This window comes from Acomys russatus, chromosome 7, assembly GCF_903995435.1.
Source record: "Acomys russatus chromosome 7, mAcoRus1.1, whole genome shotgun sequence".
NCBI lineage: Eukaryota > Metazoa > Chordata > Mammalia > Rodentia > Muridae > Acomys > Acomys russatus.
The window spans coordinates 64,209,380-64,228,701 of NC_067143.1; the positions used below are offsets into that span (position 1 = coordinate 64,209,380).

General features: G+C 45.9%; 1 protein-coding gene across 1 annotated transcript in view; it reads left to right on the forward strand.

Annotated features, from left to right (window-relative positions):
- The window catches only part of Insc (INSC spindle orientation adaptor protein), a 98,001-nt gene that overhangs the window by 21,617 nt on the left and 57,062 nt on the right, over nt 1–19,322 (forward strand). The window contains exons 2-5 of the mRNA XM_051149258.1: nt 1,867–2,212; nt 3,405–3,457; nt 5,088–5,211; nt 18,188–18,301. Of these exons, the coding sequence (XP_051005215.1) occupies nt 1,867–2,212; nt 3,405–3,457; nt 5,088–5,211; nt 18,188–18,301 (637 nt within the window). The remainder of the gene's footprint in view (nt 1–1,866; nt 2,213–3,404; nt 3,458–5,087; nt 5,212–18,187; nt 18,302–19,322) is intronic.

A 19,322-nucleotide genomic window follows, 5' to 3' on the forward strand; every position in this document is an offset into this window, starting at 1 on the left:
CTGTAGGCTTCAGAGGGGACAGAAGGCATTGGCCCAAGAGAACACCTGAGATTCACCTGCAGCAAGATTTAAGTGCAAACTGGGAGCGCCCACTGTACAATGAAGTCAGTGGATTTACCCCGAGGCCAGGCAGCTCCCTTTCTCCTTCCACTGCGAGGGTCTCTGAAGATGCCTCCACTGCTGGCTCGTTAGCCAGGTCCCACCAGCCTTCCTCCAGAGGGGCTCACTACGTATGGCAGGACAGGCAAGCATCTCAGTGCAGGCTCGTGCTTGAGGAAAAAATAAGGGAATGAAAGTCACTCTGGGTGTAATGTCATTGTTTTAAAAACAACATTGCACCTATCGAGACAGCTTCAGACATGTCCAAAGCTGCAGAGACAGTAAAATATGTTCCTTTCGGCTCTAAGCCCAGTTTTTCCCATTATTTTTATTTGTCACACTAAGGAACCGGTATGGATCCGTTACTATTTAACTGAACTTCACATGGTGTATCTAGAGTCCCCCAGTGTGCTCACACATGTCACTATTCTGTTTTGAGGATTCCTCCTGGAACATAATCTTCTCTTTACTCGGCATATATCTCCTAAGTGTCTTCTGGCCTATGTCAGTTCTTCCCATTTCTCTTATTTTGATGACCTTGACAGTTTTAAGGACTAGAGCCATACAGTTTTGTGGTGTGATCCCTTCTTAGCTAGGGTTTTAGTTTTTTGTTTTGTTTTTTGGTTTTTTGCTGTGATAAAACACTAGGACAAAAAGCAACCCGGGGAGGAAAGAGGCATTTGTACCACACCACCACCACAGCAATGGGACAAGGAAATTGTGGACTGAAAGCTCTGAAACCCTGAGCAAAACCAGTCCTTTCCTCTCCACAAGTCTCCTCAAGTGCTTTGTCACAGTCTCAGAAAGCTGGCTAGCACACCCCTGCCGGCCAGAGGTAAGAGTGTCTCCACTTGGAAGATTCGATGGTCAGGCTCATTCTGATGGAGGTACACTGAGATCTGGCCTGGCACGCGGTCCTGAGGGCTGTGACTTACCTATCTTCTGTCTGTCCAACCCTCTGTGCCGCCACACCACTCTTGAACCCCATTTCATCGGGCTTTTAGCACAAATGTCCGGACCCTACCCTCAAGGTCAGGCCTTTCTGTCTCCTCACTGCTCTTGTCCTTCCAAATGCACAAATTTGATTAGAGGGACTGACTCACTGTCCCTTTGACTGCCATACTTTAGTATGCTTCTTCTACCTTGATGGGTCCAAACCACTGTGCTCTGCTCCACTGCCTGCACCTCCGATGGCCCCGCCCCTCAGATGGCCCCGCCCCTCTGACGGCCCCGCCCCTCTGACGGCCCCGCCCCTCTGACGGCCCCGCCCCTCTGACGGCTTCGCCCCTCTGACAATCTCTTTCCTTGATCTCTGCTTTGATGCCATGACCCCCAAAGATCCCTTAGGATTTCTACCTTTCCTTTGAACATTTCCCCTGGATTATCATTTCTGTGCCATTGTCTTCATTTTGTATGTGTACTCTGTATACTGACTTCTCTCTTTTCACTGTTGCCAACTCCCTGGAAGGCATTATTTTAAGAGAATGCACTCAACATGGCCATGTAGGCCTGCCACAGGTCGCCGTTACCTGATCCCTTCTGTCAGGAGTCACGGTCTGTCAGTCATCAGCCTGGCCATCCTCCCTCAAAGCATCACACCCCCACCTTATTATCTGCTGAATGGCGATACTGAGAAATCATGGAGAGAATTGGAAAGATAGCACTGAGCTTAAACTAGATGCTCTGTGAACATTGGTGGCCTGGGATGGGACTCTCTTGGAAGGGTGGGGTGTTGGCAGTCACCATGCCGCTGTTCCCTGGTTGCAGGCTACACTTCATGCAGGTGGACTCGGTCCAGCGCTGGATGGAGGACCTGAAGCTCATGACGGAGTGTGAGTGCATGTGCGTCTTGCAGGCAAAGCCCATCAGCTTGGAGGAAGACACGCAAAGTGACCTCATCCTAGCAGGTGGTCCCAGCCCGGGAGAGCCCCTCCACCTGCTCCTGAAGCGAGGCTGGGTCATCAGCACGGAGCTGCGCAGGATCGGGCAGAAGCTGGCCCAGGACCGCTGGGCACGTGTGCACAGCATGAGCGTGCGCCTGACGTGCCACGCTCGCTCCATGGTCAGCGAGTACAGCACGGTCAGCAGGACCACCTCCCAGGAAATGGGCCAGGTCAGCCATGCCGGGATGGGGCTAGTGGGTGCTGGGGGTGGGCATGCCTTCCTGAGTTCTGGAGTCTGAACCTTTCCTGGTCAGTGAGCTGGCCTGACTTGTAACAACGTAGAGAAGGGTAGTGAGGACACTTGTGCAAGGTGTAGTGACAGATGTTTGGTACAAATATCTCATTTAACCCCCTGCACACCCACTATGAGCAGCTTGACAGTGGTTATTTATATGAAAAAAGCCTTAGTACAGACTGCATGGCTTCAACGGTCAGTTTACACGGTGTGACTTTGTCAAGGTACTCAACTATAAAGGTGAGGATAGCAACATTTATTCCAGGAGGACGACTGAGTTGTCTTAAAAGATTAATATTATAGTAGTAAGGTTGAGGAGATAAACACTCGGGTCTGAGTCACATGCCCTGAGCTATGCAGGAGATGACGTGGAAAAAGTTCAGAGTCAGCTTTTCTGATTCCAAAATGCATTCGAGTCTTCCCATGCCCAAAGCGAACCACTGAACCTCCACCCCCTCCTCATTTCTCTCTCCTTTCTTTCTTTTATTTTCTTTTTTAAAATTTAATTAATTTATTCAGATTACAACTCAATTGTTACCCCATCACTCATATCCTCCCATTCCTCCCTTCCTCCCGCTTTCACCCTATTCCCCTCCCCTATGTCTATGACTGAGGGGACCTCCTCCCCCACTATATGGTCATAGGCTATCAGGTCTCATCTTGGTAGCCTGCTTATTCTTTCTCTGAGTGCCACCAGGCCTCCCCACCAAGGGGAGGTGGTCAAATATGGGGCACCAGAGTTCATGTCAGAGTCAGTCCCTGCTCGCCACATAACTGTGGAGAATGTCCAATACAAACAGTAAACATCAAATCTCCTTTCTTTCTTGATCTTTCGCCTTAAACTTCCCCTTCCTTCGCTGTGCCAGCAGCAAGTGTCTGTTCACTCTCTGAAGCCAATTTAAATGTCTCTTCTTCCCCGAGGCTTCCCCAGATCCCACAGTATAACTAACTGCATGCCACTGTTTCTTATTCTTTCAAAGCAGCTGTCCTTGGCCTCTTTGGCTAACTACATCTCAGGTCACAGTGTGTTCTCCTTACTGTACCTGTTTCCCCCTCCATCTTCAGGCCTGGAGTTCCCAGGGCAGCAGCTGGCCCTCCACGGAATGACACTGACCTTTTTGTTACAGGCAGAGAAGCTGCTCATGGAGAAATGCTCTGAGCTCTCGGCGGTCACGGAGAGGCAAGTGCACCCTGGGCTTTCTGTTTGGCCAGCTGGCATCCTCCTGCCTCTGGAAGGGACTAGTTTTGTCTCTGGATGCCAGGGGTTGTATGCACTAGGGCCTGGTTGGCTAGAGTTTCTTTTTCTGGACAGTCTCAGAAACTTCTAAAGATTTTCTCCAAGTCAGAATAGTGATGCACGGCTGCAGTTGTAACTCAGAAGGCATAAGCAGGAAGAGTGGTACAAGGCAACCATGGTTTACACAGTGAGTTCCAGACCAGCAAGGGCTGCATAATAAAGCCAAGAAGTAGAATGAAATAATAAAAGAATTCCATGCAGTTTTTGTCCCATATTCAGAGTTTAGGGAAAGGGAAATTAGTGGGGAGTTGTTCGAAGTAAGCTGATAATAGGGAAAGATTTCCTTCAGGTTTGGAGAGCCCCCTTGGACTGCAAAGTTAAGGCAAGAGCCCAGGTAAGGTGAAAGCCGAACTCACACCTCTGCACAGATGCATAGAGACAGAGAAGTTCACAGACATGTACTTGCTCTCACAGAGCTATATAAACACACACTCATGTGATCACAGAAATCCACCCACAGCCCCTCCCTCTGTCTCACACCATAAACATACACGAGTTCACACTCTGACGCCCACATACACGTTTGACCTCATATGGACACGCCATGAGTGTGTGTTGACATGTTCCTTTGCTCTTCGTGCCTGAAACCTGGATTTCGGTGTCTGTGCGAAGCCAGAGTCTTTTCCTTTTCTGGATAGAATAATCTCAGGCCGTGGGTGAACCTCAGTCTAATCCCCTCTGCCTGCCTGTCTAGAAGGAAAACTTTTGAAGCAGCCTTTTGTTTTTCATATTGTGGCAGCAGTTCTGTTGTTTTTCTTGTTAAAAATAAGTTTTAAACTGAAATAGAGTCACATCACTCCCCCATCCCTTCCCTCCCTCAATGCCTGCTTGTGACCCGCCCCCACTCTCCACTGAATAGTCTCTTTTGATTATTTTATCATTACGTACATATATGTATACATAAACTATGACTTTCTAAGTCCATTTTTGGTGGTAGTGTGTACATGGTTTCACGGCTGACCACTCTGTACTGAACCACCAATGAGAAATAAGGCTGCTTCTTCTCCAGTGGGCAGTCGTAGTTCTTTGTCTAGAGGTGGGATGCCTCACACTTTCCCTTTTCAGTGTTAACATGTGCACTGGCCTTACCATTGCTCCAGTCTTGTTTATGTATAGGCAGCAGTTCTTATAAGCTGCATAGAGATAGCTCTACCTTCTCCAAAGCTTACTGCCCCTCCACCACAGGCACCACTGAGACCAGACAACTTGGCCATAATGATAGCCCGCTCTCCCAAGGTGAGAGAACCCAGAGATCGGACATTGCCACTTTCTGGTTATAGCACTTCCCCAAAACAGGAAATATGATGACTTCAGCACTTCTCTATATGCCCAAAGGCCAGGGGATGAATCAGGCTGGCAGGCTCCATCCCTGGTCCTTTTGGGACTGGTGTCTTCCCCTGTAGTCTGTTCTTCCCACACACATGCCTTGAGCAAGCCCAGGTTTGCCCTAGTCACAGCTGTGGTCCAACCAGGTACCCCTTCTGGTGGCCCACTCCCTGGTTCCTCCTCCCAGGTGCCTCCAGGTGGAAAATGAGCATGTCCTGAAGTCAATGAAGGCCTGCGTGAGTGAGACCCTGAGCATGCTGGGCCAGCACTTTGGCCAGCTCCTGGAGCTGGCCCTGACACGGGAAGTGCAGGTCAGTGTGAACTGGGAGACAGAGGACACTGTGGGGTCACCAGGGAGGGATCATTGAGTGACCCAGCTAGACTGGGAGAAAAATGTGAAGTGGCCTTTCTTGAGAGGGACCCTCTTCAGACCACTGATGTCCACACCAACATCTATGCAGAGTGTGCCAGGACTCGGGTGGGGGTGGGGGGTGGGGGGCTGGGGAGTTCCAGAATAGTGAACCCAACTCTGCATTTTCCAGATCTGAGAACTGGAGAACTTCAGAGAGCAAAGCAATTTAGCCAAAGCCACACGGCAAGATGACCCCAGAGCCTAGTATATCTTCCAGCACTGTCCCCAGTGTCCTGCATCTTCTTTGTTGAGCTCCTTTCACAGTGCACACTGTGAGTGGGTGGGTGGGAGCCTTCTTACCTTGAAGAACTCAAACTACCTCCAGAGGGATGAACCAATTTTTGAAGTTCTGGTCATGGAGAAGACTCTGGAAAGGTCATCCTGTGCTTCTAGGCAGGCTCATACTTATTTCCAGAAAGAGGGTGTGCTACACTCTGTAGTCTAAGACAGATGTGCTGTAAACAGGTTCACAACAGAATGGATACTGAGGTTTTTTAACTTCTCCCGTCTTCCCTTCCTCCCGCGCTTGCTCTGTGAGGTGAAACTTCCCAAGAATGAAAGAAAGAAGATGTGACAGCAGGTGGAAGGCCTGGGTTAGATACCCACCATTTCCCTCTTGACGCCTTCCAATACAGCAGGCTCCATACGGTTTTCATTAGGAGAGCTGTTTACATGTTATTTATAGTTCGGGAATACTGTGCCACATACTTACCATTCTTTCCCACCACCAAATAAAAGCCTCCCATAAATAATAAACCACCGATTTCCTCCATACTTGGCCTCTCTGATGAGCTCACAGATTCCTTTCTTCCTCTCCTGTGTGTATCCCATTTTGCACAGGGCTTGGGCTCTTTGGATCTGATTCTCCTGCTAGTCCTGTCTTGGTCCATGTCCCTACCCTGGTGACAGTGCGGCTGGCCCGGGTCTTCTCACCCTCGCAGCCACAGGAGGGACCTCAAAGGCCACCCTTCCAGTCCTTAGATCTGAAACAAATGGACAGAGAGTCTCAAGGCTGCATCAGTGCTTTGAGGCCCCTGGGACACTGGGGATCTGAGGAGGGATGGGGCTTTGCGCTGGGCACTCTGAGTTGATGAACCAGCATCAGCAATGCCATGAAGGAGAAAGGGTGTTCAAGCTCTCTAGGTTCATGTCCCACTCTGAATCATTAAAACATGACTGTCCATGTTGGCAAGAAAAGTCTAGTGCGTGGTGAACAGAAATATTGAAGTCTGAAGAAGATCTAAAAGCCTGGGACCCTATCTCACCAGAGGAATTTCTTTTCTTTTCTTTCTTTCTTTCTTTCTTTCTTTCTTTCTTTCTTTCTTTCTTTCTTTCTTCTTTTCTTTTCTTCTCTTTTCTTTCTTTCTTTCTTTCTTTCTTTCTGTTTTGTTTGGTTTTTCAAGACAGGGTTTCTCTGTGTAGCCTTGGCTGCCCTGGACTCACTTTGTAGAAGACCAGGCTGGCCTGGGATCACAGAGATCCGGCTGCCTCTGCCTTCCAAATTCACCAAAGGAATTCCTAAGCAAGGGTATGTACAGCGTCTCTTTCTGCAGTGAGCCGTTGGGCAGGGTCTCTCTTGCCTTTGGGTCATAGAGTCATGGGAAAGGCTGGGCTCTTTGGAGACTTAGATCATTTGATGTCCCGACACATGTCATTCAGCTTGTCACTCATTCTGATTTCATTCAGGGTAGAACACACTCCTAAGCCTCTGGCTGGCTGCTGCCCCATTGCAAGGTATGGCTGCCCAGGTCTCTGAGGCCTGGCCTGGCAGCTGATCTGGGTCAGCTGCTCTTACATTACAGGTGAATTCCCTCAGCCTTGCTTCTCAGGGAGGGATGACAAAGTCTGTTCTTGGTGACAAAGTCTGTTCTTGGTGTGTTCACATATTTATTTTCTTCCTCACAACTTCCTTTCTTGGTGTTTTCCTCTTTCCCTCCCAGCATTCCCCGTGGTGTCCTCCAACTCTCCTATGAGGCAAGCTTGCTGTGTTCATACTGTCTCTTGGACAATCTTTATCTGCTGAGCAAGGTCCCTTGAAGGACAGTGGTGACTTCAGGAGCTATATTGGCTGTAGGCAGGGTCACTGGCTACAAGTTTATTAAGCCAGTGACTCAATGTCACTCCCTAAGATGCTAGGAGAACCTATTCCATCAAGAACTTATAGTTGGGGTGTCTGGACATAAATTAAATAAAATCTCTTTATTTGTATAGGAAAAACTATCTGCTTCATAGATCTTTCCAAGGACCCATTGGATGGTGCACCCCATACTCAGGGTGGGCTTTCTACCCTCTTTAAGCCCTTTAAAAACATTTCCACAGGCATGCTTAGAGATATATCCTCTTACATTCACAGGATTTTTGTCTATGAATGGCAGGGGGTTTGACTTGTTCATGACTTTGTAAGGCACATATCTCTTGAAGACTTGAACAGTATGTGGTGGAGAAGGCCAAGTGGTGTGTTTCAAACTGGTAGGATTGCATTTTTAAAAGTTAAATGTCTGTTTACTTATGCTTGGATCTTGGTGTTTCAAAGTACGCATTTTGGAGACTTTTTTTTTTTTCAGCACTATGGAGCTATGTTGGCTATTATGGGGGAATAATCTCTCTAAAACTGCATATAAATAAATAGTTAAATAATGCATACCACAAGGGTAATAATAATAATAATAATAATAATAATAATAATAATAATAATAATAATAATAATAATAATAATAATAAAAATAAACAATATAATCCATATTTTCCCGACTTACCCTGGAATATAATTAAGTTCAGTTCTGGACCCTCGATTAGTTATTGGCAATATCTCTGTTGACAAAATGCCTGGCAAAAAGCATCTTAAGGGAAGAAGGATTTATTTTGGCCCATGGTTTGAGAGAGGACCTGTCCATTGTGGCAGACAGGCATGGCTTGGTTCACAGGAACAGGTCATGCAGCTTGGGCACCTCACATCTGAGAAGAGGGAAGCAGAGAGCAGAGAATGCTGATGCTCAGCTGACCTCTCCCCTCCTATTAATCATCCTGGGATCCCATTCTACTGAATGGTCATGCCCGTCCTTGTTAAATCTTTCTGAAAACACTCTCACAGGCATTCTTAGAGGTGTATCTTCTAAGCGACTCCAAGTTGAAAATGACAATTAATCATCACACGCACTCAGAGGACACTCCAAGAACAAATGGACGTGCTGAAGATAGAGGTTTTGAAGAGTGTTTAGAGGGGGCAAGAGATACTCAGTCTAGAAATGGACATTGAAATAAAGGGCAGTGTACTAGGGTCCCTGGATTTAACCCCCCGGCTACCCCAGGTGGTGAGTGGGGCTTCCCAGCCGTGTGAGGGCTGCCCTAGGAAGGTCCCATGGCTAAGGTAGGACACCAATGATGGGAACACAGAGGCAGTAGGCGGAAGGCGGGCTGGATGTCTTTTAAGTTCCTTCTCTCTCAAATAGGTTGTAATTCTATGAATGTGGGCATTATGGGATGGAGGCAGTAGACTTGGTATAGTGGTTGGAATCAAGTCAGGGTTCAAATCAGGACTGCTACTAATTCGTCCTGCAAACTTGGACAAGTCAATCTTTCTGACCCTTGTTTTCCTTGCTACTGCAGTGGGCTGGGTTGGAGTAAATGAAATAACACAAGGTAATTGGTTCCGCTTTCTGGATTGTACATTATTGACTGGAAATATGCTCTGTCTTAAAAGAACACAGTAATTTTTGCTACTGGAGTTTCCTAATTTTGTAGCTGTGGACTAATACTATTTTAACTTTTTGGCAAGGATGATATTGCTTAGGCTGGTGGCAGGATGGAGCAGAGGGACGTCAGCTGTCCATGGGGAAGCCCTCCCCTTCCTGAAGCCACTGCCCTGGCTCCTTGGCGGGCCCTTTGGGAGTCATTGTCAGCGATCAGTTTGCTTCTAGGAAGCTGAAAAGTAGTTGATGATGCTGTGGTCATGAAGTCGTGTGTAGATTCCCTGACACTCGGGCCTAAAATGTCCATCTGATTCTGTTTGTCAGTGCTGATTCTCTCAGCCATGTTGCCCAGTACAGGCAAAGGGAGGCTGTTTACGTAGCCCTGGTGCCCTTGACAGAGAAGCAGGAGTCTCCAGACACGTCTCCTCTGATCTTACTCTATACCTCCCTGGGGGAAAGAGCAAGCAGAAAACAAACTTCATTCCTACTGTTTATCCCAACCAGGAGGGTTTCTTCCAGCCTGTGTGCAGGGCTGTATTCACTGCTCATTGCTGTTATTTTATTTTATTTTATTTTCTGCTGAGAGCCACTTAAGGAAAGGGGTTTGTTCTGGCTTTAGGTTTACAGGCGAGCCCAAGCTCCAGCAGCAGGAATGTGAGTGAGGCCATAGTGTATCTGCAGTCCGGAAGCAAAAAGCAGGTACCAGTGCTCAGCGCTCGGTCCCCTTTTCACTGGTTCTGGGATGCAAGCGCTTAGAGTGCTGCTCACATTTCAGATGCGTTCTCCCCAGCTCAGGTGGATGATTCTACAGACTGTCCCTTTGACAACAAAAAATTAACCGTTACAGGCAGAGTCTAGTTTCCTTCAGGGCTACAATTCAGACTGTCTCTACAGTCATGTGGGAGGGGGAATTTCAACAATTATCTACATGTTCTGGTTCATCCCAAACAAAACTGAAATGCCTGGAGATGTAGGTAGTACCTCAGACCCAGTGTTATCTCACTACTAGTTTTGACTCCAAGAAGATTGAAATAGGCCCATTCTCAGTCTGAGGGCACCACTCCATCCCCAGGGCACCACTCCATCCCCAGGGCACCACTCCAGCCCCAGGGCACCACTCCATCCCCAGGGCACCACTCCATCCCCAGGGCACCACTCCATCCCCAGGGCACCACTCCAGCCCCAGGGCACGACTCCATCCCCAGGGTACCACTCCATCCCCAGGGTACCACTCCATCCCCAGGGCTTCCACAGGCCTTGAGTGTACATTGCAGCTGAGAAAAACAGAATACAGTCTTGGATGTGGCCTGGACACGATGCCAGCCAGAGTATTTATTTCACTTGTCCACAGCCACAAGCATGTGTGAACATATACCTGCTAGGGCAAGAGCCATTGCAGATTAATTATGCTGCTATATTTACCATATATGGGAGAAAAATGTCCCTGTTCTCAGAGAAGGGCGTTTGGATATTTTCTCCTTCCTGCAAAGTCAGGAATTTGCAAGCACGTTACGTGGGCATGCACGGTGTGCGTCCTTCCCTGCCCTGCGCAGATGAATCACCTTCGTTCTGCGCTCCCTCTGGACAGTGTGCTCCTAGCACCCCAGGCTGCCTTGCCAGGGCTCTTTCAGGTGGGGAGCCAGTGATGTTCGGGCCATTTTAGACGCACTGTCTTTCTCAGATTCCCAGCAGGCTCCCAAGAGACACGGAAGCACAGAGCATTTTAAGTAAATCTATTTCTAGATCTTTCAGTTTTCATTTGTTTTCTCTCCCAGGAATGCATGCGGTTTTTTGTTAGCACTTCTGTAACTTCCCAGAGGAAATGTGTGCTTATCCCACATCCCAGATGCCCTGTCCTCCAAAAAATTGGGGCTGGTGGTGGGGAATCAAGCAAAGGAGAAGCTACCATGCAGGAACAATAAAGCCTCGGGCTGCCATGATTAGTTTAGTAGATTTCTGCATATTTGTGCTGATAAGGGCATTAGAAATTGTCTGTTTTCCCCAGTGTGGGGTTTTCTGAATTCAGACAAATGGTAGAGGATGTGACTCGGGGCAGAGGCACTTAGGGGAATTTCTGGTTATTTTATCTTTTCTATCTATTTTATTGTGGAAAAGTGTATGGCTTTTTGGATCAGAACAAAGAGAAGATTGGTGCGGTATATCTAGTCTTAAAAATGGCTGTTTTAAAGTATGTACTTAAGTGAAAGCAATCCTCTTCAGCCACTTTTTGTATCCATCCTAGACTGCGACACTAGCTGGAAAGAAAAGTGTCACAGAAGAGACAAAGATCTATTCTCATAGGGTATCAAGTCTCTTCTTGGCTACTTGCTGTCCTTCCTCTGAGTGCCACCAGGTCTCCCCCTCCAGGGGACATGGTCAAATGTGAGGCACCAGAGTATGTGAGAAAGTCGTATCACACTCTCCACTCAACTGTGGAGAATGATCTGACCATTGGCTAGATCTGGGAAGGGGTTTAAAGTTTACCTCCTGTATTGTCCTTGGCTGGTGCCTTAGTTTGAGCGGGACCCCAGGGCCCAAATCTGCCTATATATAGGGGGACGTAATCCCCCTCAGGAACAGTCATAGGGGAGGGAAATAATGGGAAAATGGGGGCGGGGGAGGAATGGGAGGATACAAGGGATGGGATAAACATTGAGATGTAACAAGAATAAATTAATAAAAAAAAAAAAAGAAAAGAAAAAAGAAAATTCCATTATGACGTTTTCCCTCTATTATAATATCATGGAAGACATGATACAAGAATCCACATCGAAAGACTCAATTTTTAATCTATAAATAAAAATACCCTATGTTTTTAAGCTTTAAAAAAAAAAAAAAAAGAGAGAGAGACAAAGATCTAAATGACATGGCCTATTCTGAATGCAATGAGCTTAACTTCCAGTTGCTCCCCTCCCCACATTTGCTGTGCGCTATTTAAAAGAGCAATTAAAGTCTTTTTGTCAAAATATTTATCCTAGTTGGATGTAGTGGTGCACACCTTTAATCCCAGCACCCAGGGAAGCAGAGGCAGGTGGATTGCTGTGAGTTCAAGGCCAGCCTGGTCTACAAAATGAGTCTAGGACAGCCAGGGCTACGCAGAGAAACCCTGTCTTGAAACAACAAACAAAAAGTTTAAAAAAATATTTATAGTAGAACTATAATACCTATTTAATGCTTCAAATCATAAAATTAGTTACTAACAACTGGACTAATTAGTCCCAGTTATCACATGTAATAATAACATAATAAAAATATATATTTCAAATACCTATTCCATCAAGATGTTCTAACAATAAAATTTTAGTTCATAAGCTTCATAGTTACCAATTTTTTTCCATGTTTATCAATTGCACTGATGATAACTGTGATGTCAACCAACCAGGAAACGGTTGACTTCGTTTGTGTATGACACCTTGAACGTTATACTGAAGGTATATAAAATAAAAGATCAAATGTCAGTGGAAAGTATCATAAGGGTGATGAGTGAAGCACTTTTAAGTTTAATACAGTAAGGAAAAATATTGAAAAGAAAGTACACTGGGGGCATAAATTTAAAGATGAGCAGTTACAAAAAATGTCAAAGAAATATTTTCCGCATATTTTTAAATGGATAATGATGTTAAGTTGTTTTGATATTCAAATTACAGTGACCACATCTGAATGACTGATGCAGGAATTTTATTTTTATGCCAATACATATAATCTATGGGAAATTACATAATACTGTGCTGAAAAATTTTAGCCGTCAAATTAAAAATATGAAAAATTGCAGACACAAACAGCATTATGTCACGATGGCTGCTGTCCCTACTTCTCACTGGAAGGTTGCTTTGGACATGAGACTCCTGGCTCTTCTGGAGGATCGCCTTCGGGGTCCCAGTCTTGCTGCATGGAGGTGCCCTCTGGGGCAGACCCCTGGCACCGTTGGGCCGTGAGGACTAGCTCTGGAGGCAGACGCTGCTTGCAGCACCATCTCTTTATACCTTTGAATAGTTCAGGCTTGAGAAGCATTTCTGTGGGCTACATCACTGTTTGTCAGCGGTGACCCTGGTCCCTAGTTATCTTTCTTCCTGTTGACGCAGTGTTACTTCCAACGAGACCCCTCTAAGTTCTGAGCTGTCGCGCTCTGCTTCACACAGGCCTCTCTATATGGCCTCTGGATCTGGGCAGCCTTTCCCACATACTGTAGGTTTCTGGCACATTCTTTTGTTGTGTTTTCCTTCTTCTTCTTGACTTAAGGATAGTTTTGCTTCTCGAAAGAAGTGAAATCACTCAAGTTTTCACCTTCCAAAACTTGGTTCTCATGTCTTATCTCCATTTACCCTCCCCAGTGTGGGGTTTCTGAATTCAGATAGAATTCTACGCTTGGCCAAGAGATATCCCCTCTGATCAGCAGGTCATCCAGCGGGATTCAGCTGATACTTTTCTAGGTTCTATCTGGTGCATCCAATCTTTCTATGCTATCTTTCCTGAGTCATGATTTCTCCAGCATGTTCCCCATTCCCACTTTCTGGAACTTTCCACCTGGACATTTATCCATGTACCCTTTGAAGTATCCATGCTGATCTCTGTGGCATTTCTCTATGTTTTATAACCGTGTTAAAACATAAAAGCAAACCCAATGATAGCTTTCATTGTTGTTCATGATGATAAGGGCTAAGTGATTTGGGTGGGGCTTAGCTGAGTGAGTCTCCTATTCCCTGTCTCTAAAGGAGATGCTACACAGCTGGAAGGCGATTTGATGAGCTTCAGGCAGCTTCCTGGAGGAACGTATGTATGTATGTATGTATGTATGTATGTATGTATGTATGCATGTATGTATGTAGCAAGAATGTTCTCAGTGGAGAGTATATAGAGGAGACTTTTTCAGGGTTCAGCCCCAGGGTTCTCAAAGGACTATCCCAAGAATCCTGGGTGGAAGGCGCAAGGCTTCTTATGATCTAGTCTTGGGAGTCCTAGAACGGCATTCCTGACAGGCACTGGCTTCTATCGGTTGAGCAAAGCATTGAAATTCAAGGGAGAGGTTGTTAGAATGCAACCTTTTTTGGGAGGAATAGGTCAGAGTCCGTAGCTGTCTTTAGTCCACAACACCCTGCCAGACCTGCCGAGGTCTGCTGGGAGTTCCCTGGCCCACTTTGTCCAACTACACACTTTCCATCTGAAGCTTCAGGGAAAGTCTTACAATATTTCCCTGGTTTCTTCCAAGAAACGCATTCGAGCCGCTCAGGTTGTCTTCCTTCTGATAGACTTCACTGGCTTTCAGTGGCCCCTTCTGATTGAGACAATTGAAAGATGCTCTGCTTTCCAGTGCTGTGTTTAGAGCTGGTAGACTTCACCCATCCTTGCTCTCCAAGCCCTTTTCTCCTGGTCTTAATGACATTGTTGTTTTGTTGTGGTTGTTTCATGTCTGTATGTCCTATCTTTTAAGAAAGCATTTGTCTCTCACCTGTTAGCCTTCTTGTTTTATTTTGTCGACAATCGTTGGCCACCCTTCTTACACTCTAGAATGAGGTATCTCTTTGCAATGTCTCCAGAATCTCCTGATTTCCTTTTTAAAAAAAGGGAAGTCAAACATTCCTCCCCCAATTGACTTTTAGAAATGTCTCAGTGTGTATCAGTTGCTAAGATAGGTAGGCTGTTCCTAGGGAATAATGGAAGGAAACTGCAGATGATGTAGAGAGCTGGGTTTCAATTCTGGCAAAGAAAAGGAATTGAGGAGGAGGAGAGACTTAAGGATTAAAAATGAAGGGATCAGCGGAGCAGGGGGGTTCCGGGGAGGGAGACCCCCATACCACAGACATGCTGAGCTCAATCTCACCCAGAAGTAGTTCAGGGAAGAGTGGTTTTGGCAAGAACATGGTATGAAACCCTGGGATCAGCAAAGGGCTCTGGCTCAGTTCTCCTCTGCCTCCTGTGGCGCTCTGGCGACTTCACTAACTGATACTGATGGAGGTCAGGACACAGTTGACACTGCTGATGGGACCGCACAGCATACTTAGTGCTTTGGCTTCTAGCTTTTCTGGTCTAAGTGAGGTCATGTGCATATTAGGAATGGAACTACTGCAGACTCGTGTTACTTTCTTTGTGGCTGTGACAAAAGCAACCTTAAAACGGGAGGGTTTACTTTGGCTTACTGTAGGAAGAGGGATGCAGTCCATTGTGGTGGGAAGGCATGGAGCATCCAGGAAGCAGAGATGCGGATGCTCAGCTTGCTTTCTCCCTGGTGGTCATTCTGGGACCCTAGCTCATGAGATGGTGCTGCCCATTCTCAGGATAGGCCCTTCTTCCTCACTTAAACCTTTCTAGAAACACTCTCATAGATGCCCCTAAAGCTGTGTTTCCATGGTGATGTGAAGAACAGCCAGGCGGGCCACAAGGATTGGCCATCACACCAGAGACAACACGAGGACAAAGTCCAGCTCCTATCGACCACGTGTGTTCGACCTTGGTCAGTTGTGTGTGCTTCATGCTCCTTGAATGTGAAATGAGAGTTGAATTAGAGACTGACACTGTAATGTTCAAGGCTTTGTGGATTCCACAGGAGCCTTTAATCTGTTTTTCTGAATTTATGCTGTTGGAAAGTATGCTTACAACTTTTCTTTGTCCCAGAGACATACCTGGGGTGTAATTACTGTATATATGTGTATAGACATTAACATGAAATTATTCTCAGACATAAATGGTCTAATATTAGCAGTTGATTGCAGAAGACATTGGGCTCGAATTGTTTAATTTAATGCTAATTTGCTTCAAGTGCAAACACTCATCAGGAGCATTAGGTAATTATCATTTAGGTACAGGTCCCCAATATATGAAATCTGCATTTCCATTTGCGTGTGTGTTATTGCGTGTGTAGCTGCTCATGCAAACAGTGGGGAAGGAGCTTAACATGCTCGTGACAGAGGTCTGTGTTGACAAACCTTGGCTAATAACGTGGGCTTCAGTTGAACCTCTTGTATAAGGCACCTACCAGATCATAGAGAATAAACAATTTCATTTTTAATATAGTTTGCTTAAATACACACTTAATCTAAGGCCGTTCAATGTAGAGGATTAATATGCTGTGTGCAAAAAATTCTATGAGTTTAAATAAAGAAAAAGAGAGAGAAAGAGATGCAAATCTCTTCATTTTATTAATTTTTAAGTGATGAAACGAAGTCCTAAGAGGTTTATCTCATTTTCTCACGGCCACAAAAGGATGACCTCTCACAGCGTTTTCGCTGTGCACATCGGCAAGGTCAGGATGAGAGCATTCTCACTGTGAGAGACAGATGCTGTTTAGTCCAACACTGTGCAGGTGAGGAAACTGAGGCAAAGAAGGGCTACAGTAAACCATCTGCTCTAAGGCACATGGCCACAAGTGGCAGGGCCAGGATTGGAACACTGGCGTTTCAGTCTCAGAACCCACTCTTCACCAAATGCATTCTTGGTTAGCATAGCAAGCTAACGGCAAGCTGAGCCTAGAGCCTGAAGCTGAGCCTAGAGCCCGGATCTCCTACTTCCTTCAAGAGTCCTTCCTACAATACGCAGGTTATTTAAAGCTGTGGGCATTTTAGTATTTAAAAATAAGCATTACAGGGTTTGCTGTGCGTGCCTAAAATCCCAGCACTCAGGGACAGAGGCAGGAGGATTGGAGGTTCACAGGTGGCCTGGGTTGCATGAGACTCTGTTCCAAGACAAAATAAAGATTGGCTGGGGAGATGGCTTAACCTGTAAAGTGATTGCTGTGCAAGAATGAAGACATAAACTCAACCTCCCAGATCCACCATCTTAAAGAAGTCAGGAGCAGTGATGTGTGTCTGTCATTCTAGAAATGAAGAGAAAGACAGTGAGACCCTTTGAGCTCACTGACTAACTTGGCGAGCTTTGGGTTCAGTGGGAGACCTTGTATCAAAATATTAGATGAAGAGATACAGACATACACATGCATACACACATGTGCACATTCATGCACACATCCATTCACTCACATATATGCACACATGTATGCATACATATATGTATTCATGCATACATGCACACATTCATGGATACACACATGCACACATGCATGTACATACAATTTCGTAAACATATATGCATTCATGCATACACACATGTGCACACACATGGATGCACAAACAATGCAGATACATGCATGTACACATATCTGAATATACATGCAAACATGAGCACCCAGCCGTATACACATGCCATACTTGCATGCATACACATATTTAGATGCATACACACATGTGCATACATTTGCATGAACAAATATGCCTATGTATACACAGAGAGCCACTAAAAGAATACCTGAAATTTACACCCATATATTTCAGATTTTGTCTTCTCTTAGGAGGCCCTGGAAAGCAGGTCTCCATATCCACATATTCCAGGGGAAACAGGAACAGCTGCATTTCTTAGTAGGTAAGGATAGATGATAGTCAATAAGGAGTCACGTGTGCCAAAGCTAATGGCTGATTATGAAGCGATTTCAATTTGTAAGGCTTCACCCTCCCTGCCTGCCCCCAGAAATTTGCTAAACTCTTCTAGGAATAATCTTCATATCTTATTTGCTAATGGCTTTCCTGGCTCTTCCTTAATTTTGTGTTTCTGTATGCAACCTTCTCCATACACACTAGAGTGTTTTATCCTAGGTCAGCATGGCATTCATTCCTCGTGGCGTTACCTACCTGTCAGTAGAATTCTGGCAGCATGGTTCTATTCCCAGTGCAAATAGCCCCTGGCCAGTGTGATGCTACTGGAGAGTGCTGGTCTAAAGCCTTGGACCCACCACCAGCAGGAGTTCATCCTTGTCTAGAAGCTGTGAAAAACGAGCAGATTCTTTGGCCACAGCCATGGGCACTCCACTGTTGTCACGTCGATGCTAGTGTGTTGCACCTGTGGTTTCTGTTCTCATTGTGAACTACCGAGTGGCATTTGCCTAGGTCTTCAGTGATCTATAGCAGCTCATTTGCCCCTCAAGCACTATTGATCTGAAAGGACTCACCATCTCTGCATCTTTGCGATGGAGCTCAGACCTCACCTACAGCTAGGGTCGTATTGCTCCCCTAAGTAGACGAAACAGGACTGTAGAATCCAAAGACGCTATTAGAAGCATGGGACCTCTGGTATTCCATTGAGGAAGAGGAACAGGGGGGCAGGTGGAAGTGAGTTAACCAGCTGACTTTTCTCTCCTCTTAGGCACTTGTGAGAAAAATCGATACCTCAGACAATATCTACATCATGGAGTCTACCACAGGGAACCTGTTCAGCCTGACCCAGGAGGGGGCTCCTTTGTGCCGCATCATAGCCAAGGTAAATTTCATGGCTGGGGGGCCAGAGAGCAGGTTTGCAGAAAGCAAGAGGAAGACCTGCTTATGGGTGAGTGGGGACAGCTGGCTCAGATTTGTCTTGGCCACAGCACTAGCTTGCTGTGTGACCTTGGAAGAGTTACTTTTTTTGATGTTTCCTAGGTCCCATGATTTCACTTCCCACTTGACACAGTTAACCCAAAAAGATATAGTAGTTGGGTTTCCCTAAAGGAACATAACTGATATAACACAGCACAGTCTGGGTAGTCCATCAATGGCTGGCTACCTTCATAGTGGAGAGACTGAGAGCCAGTAGCTTCTCAGTCCACACTCTAGCAGTACCAGTCTGGTGCTGAAAGCCTGGAGCATTCCTGGAAAGCTGCTGGCCTTTATACCACATTGGATGGCTGAATAAGCCGGTTTCCAACATCAGCAGAGGATGTGGTAAAGGCAGCAGCAACAACAAAGTAGATGAGTGGGCGAACTTGTAAGCAGAGTAGATGAACTTGCCAGCAAGATGCAAATGCAAGCAGGCAAAAAACTAAAGTTTTCCTCCTGATTCCTCAGACCACTGCTAGTGGATACTACCCACATTTAGGGAGACTGTCCACTTCAGTTAGCCTAATCGAACATCCCTCACAGGTATGTTTCTTAGTCGATTCGATTCCTAAGTTGACAGCCAAGATTAACCATTGCAGATAAGCCCATGGTACTTCTGCCATCTTTCTGATGAGGCACCTGTTATCAGTGTCAACATTCCTTCGCATTCCACACACGTCTTCTTGACAATGTGGTGACCCTGGTGTTTTCAGGAAGATTTAGTAGTACAAAGACTATCTGGCATACAGCAGTAATGCCATAAATAAATAAATCCATAAGGGCTGATTTTTGTATGACCTCACTTCACTACGGATGTAAGAAATGTAGTGCCTTAAACCTAGTTAAAAGGAAAGCTTTAAAATATAGTCTTATCTGTATGGTAAGCTCCATCCACACCTCTTAATACCTCTTGCTGTTCCTTCTGC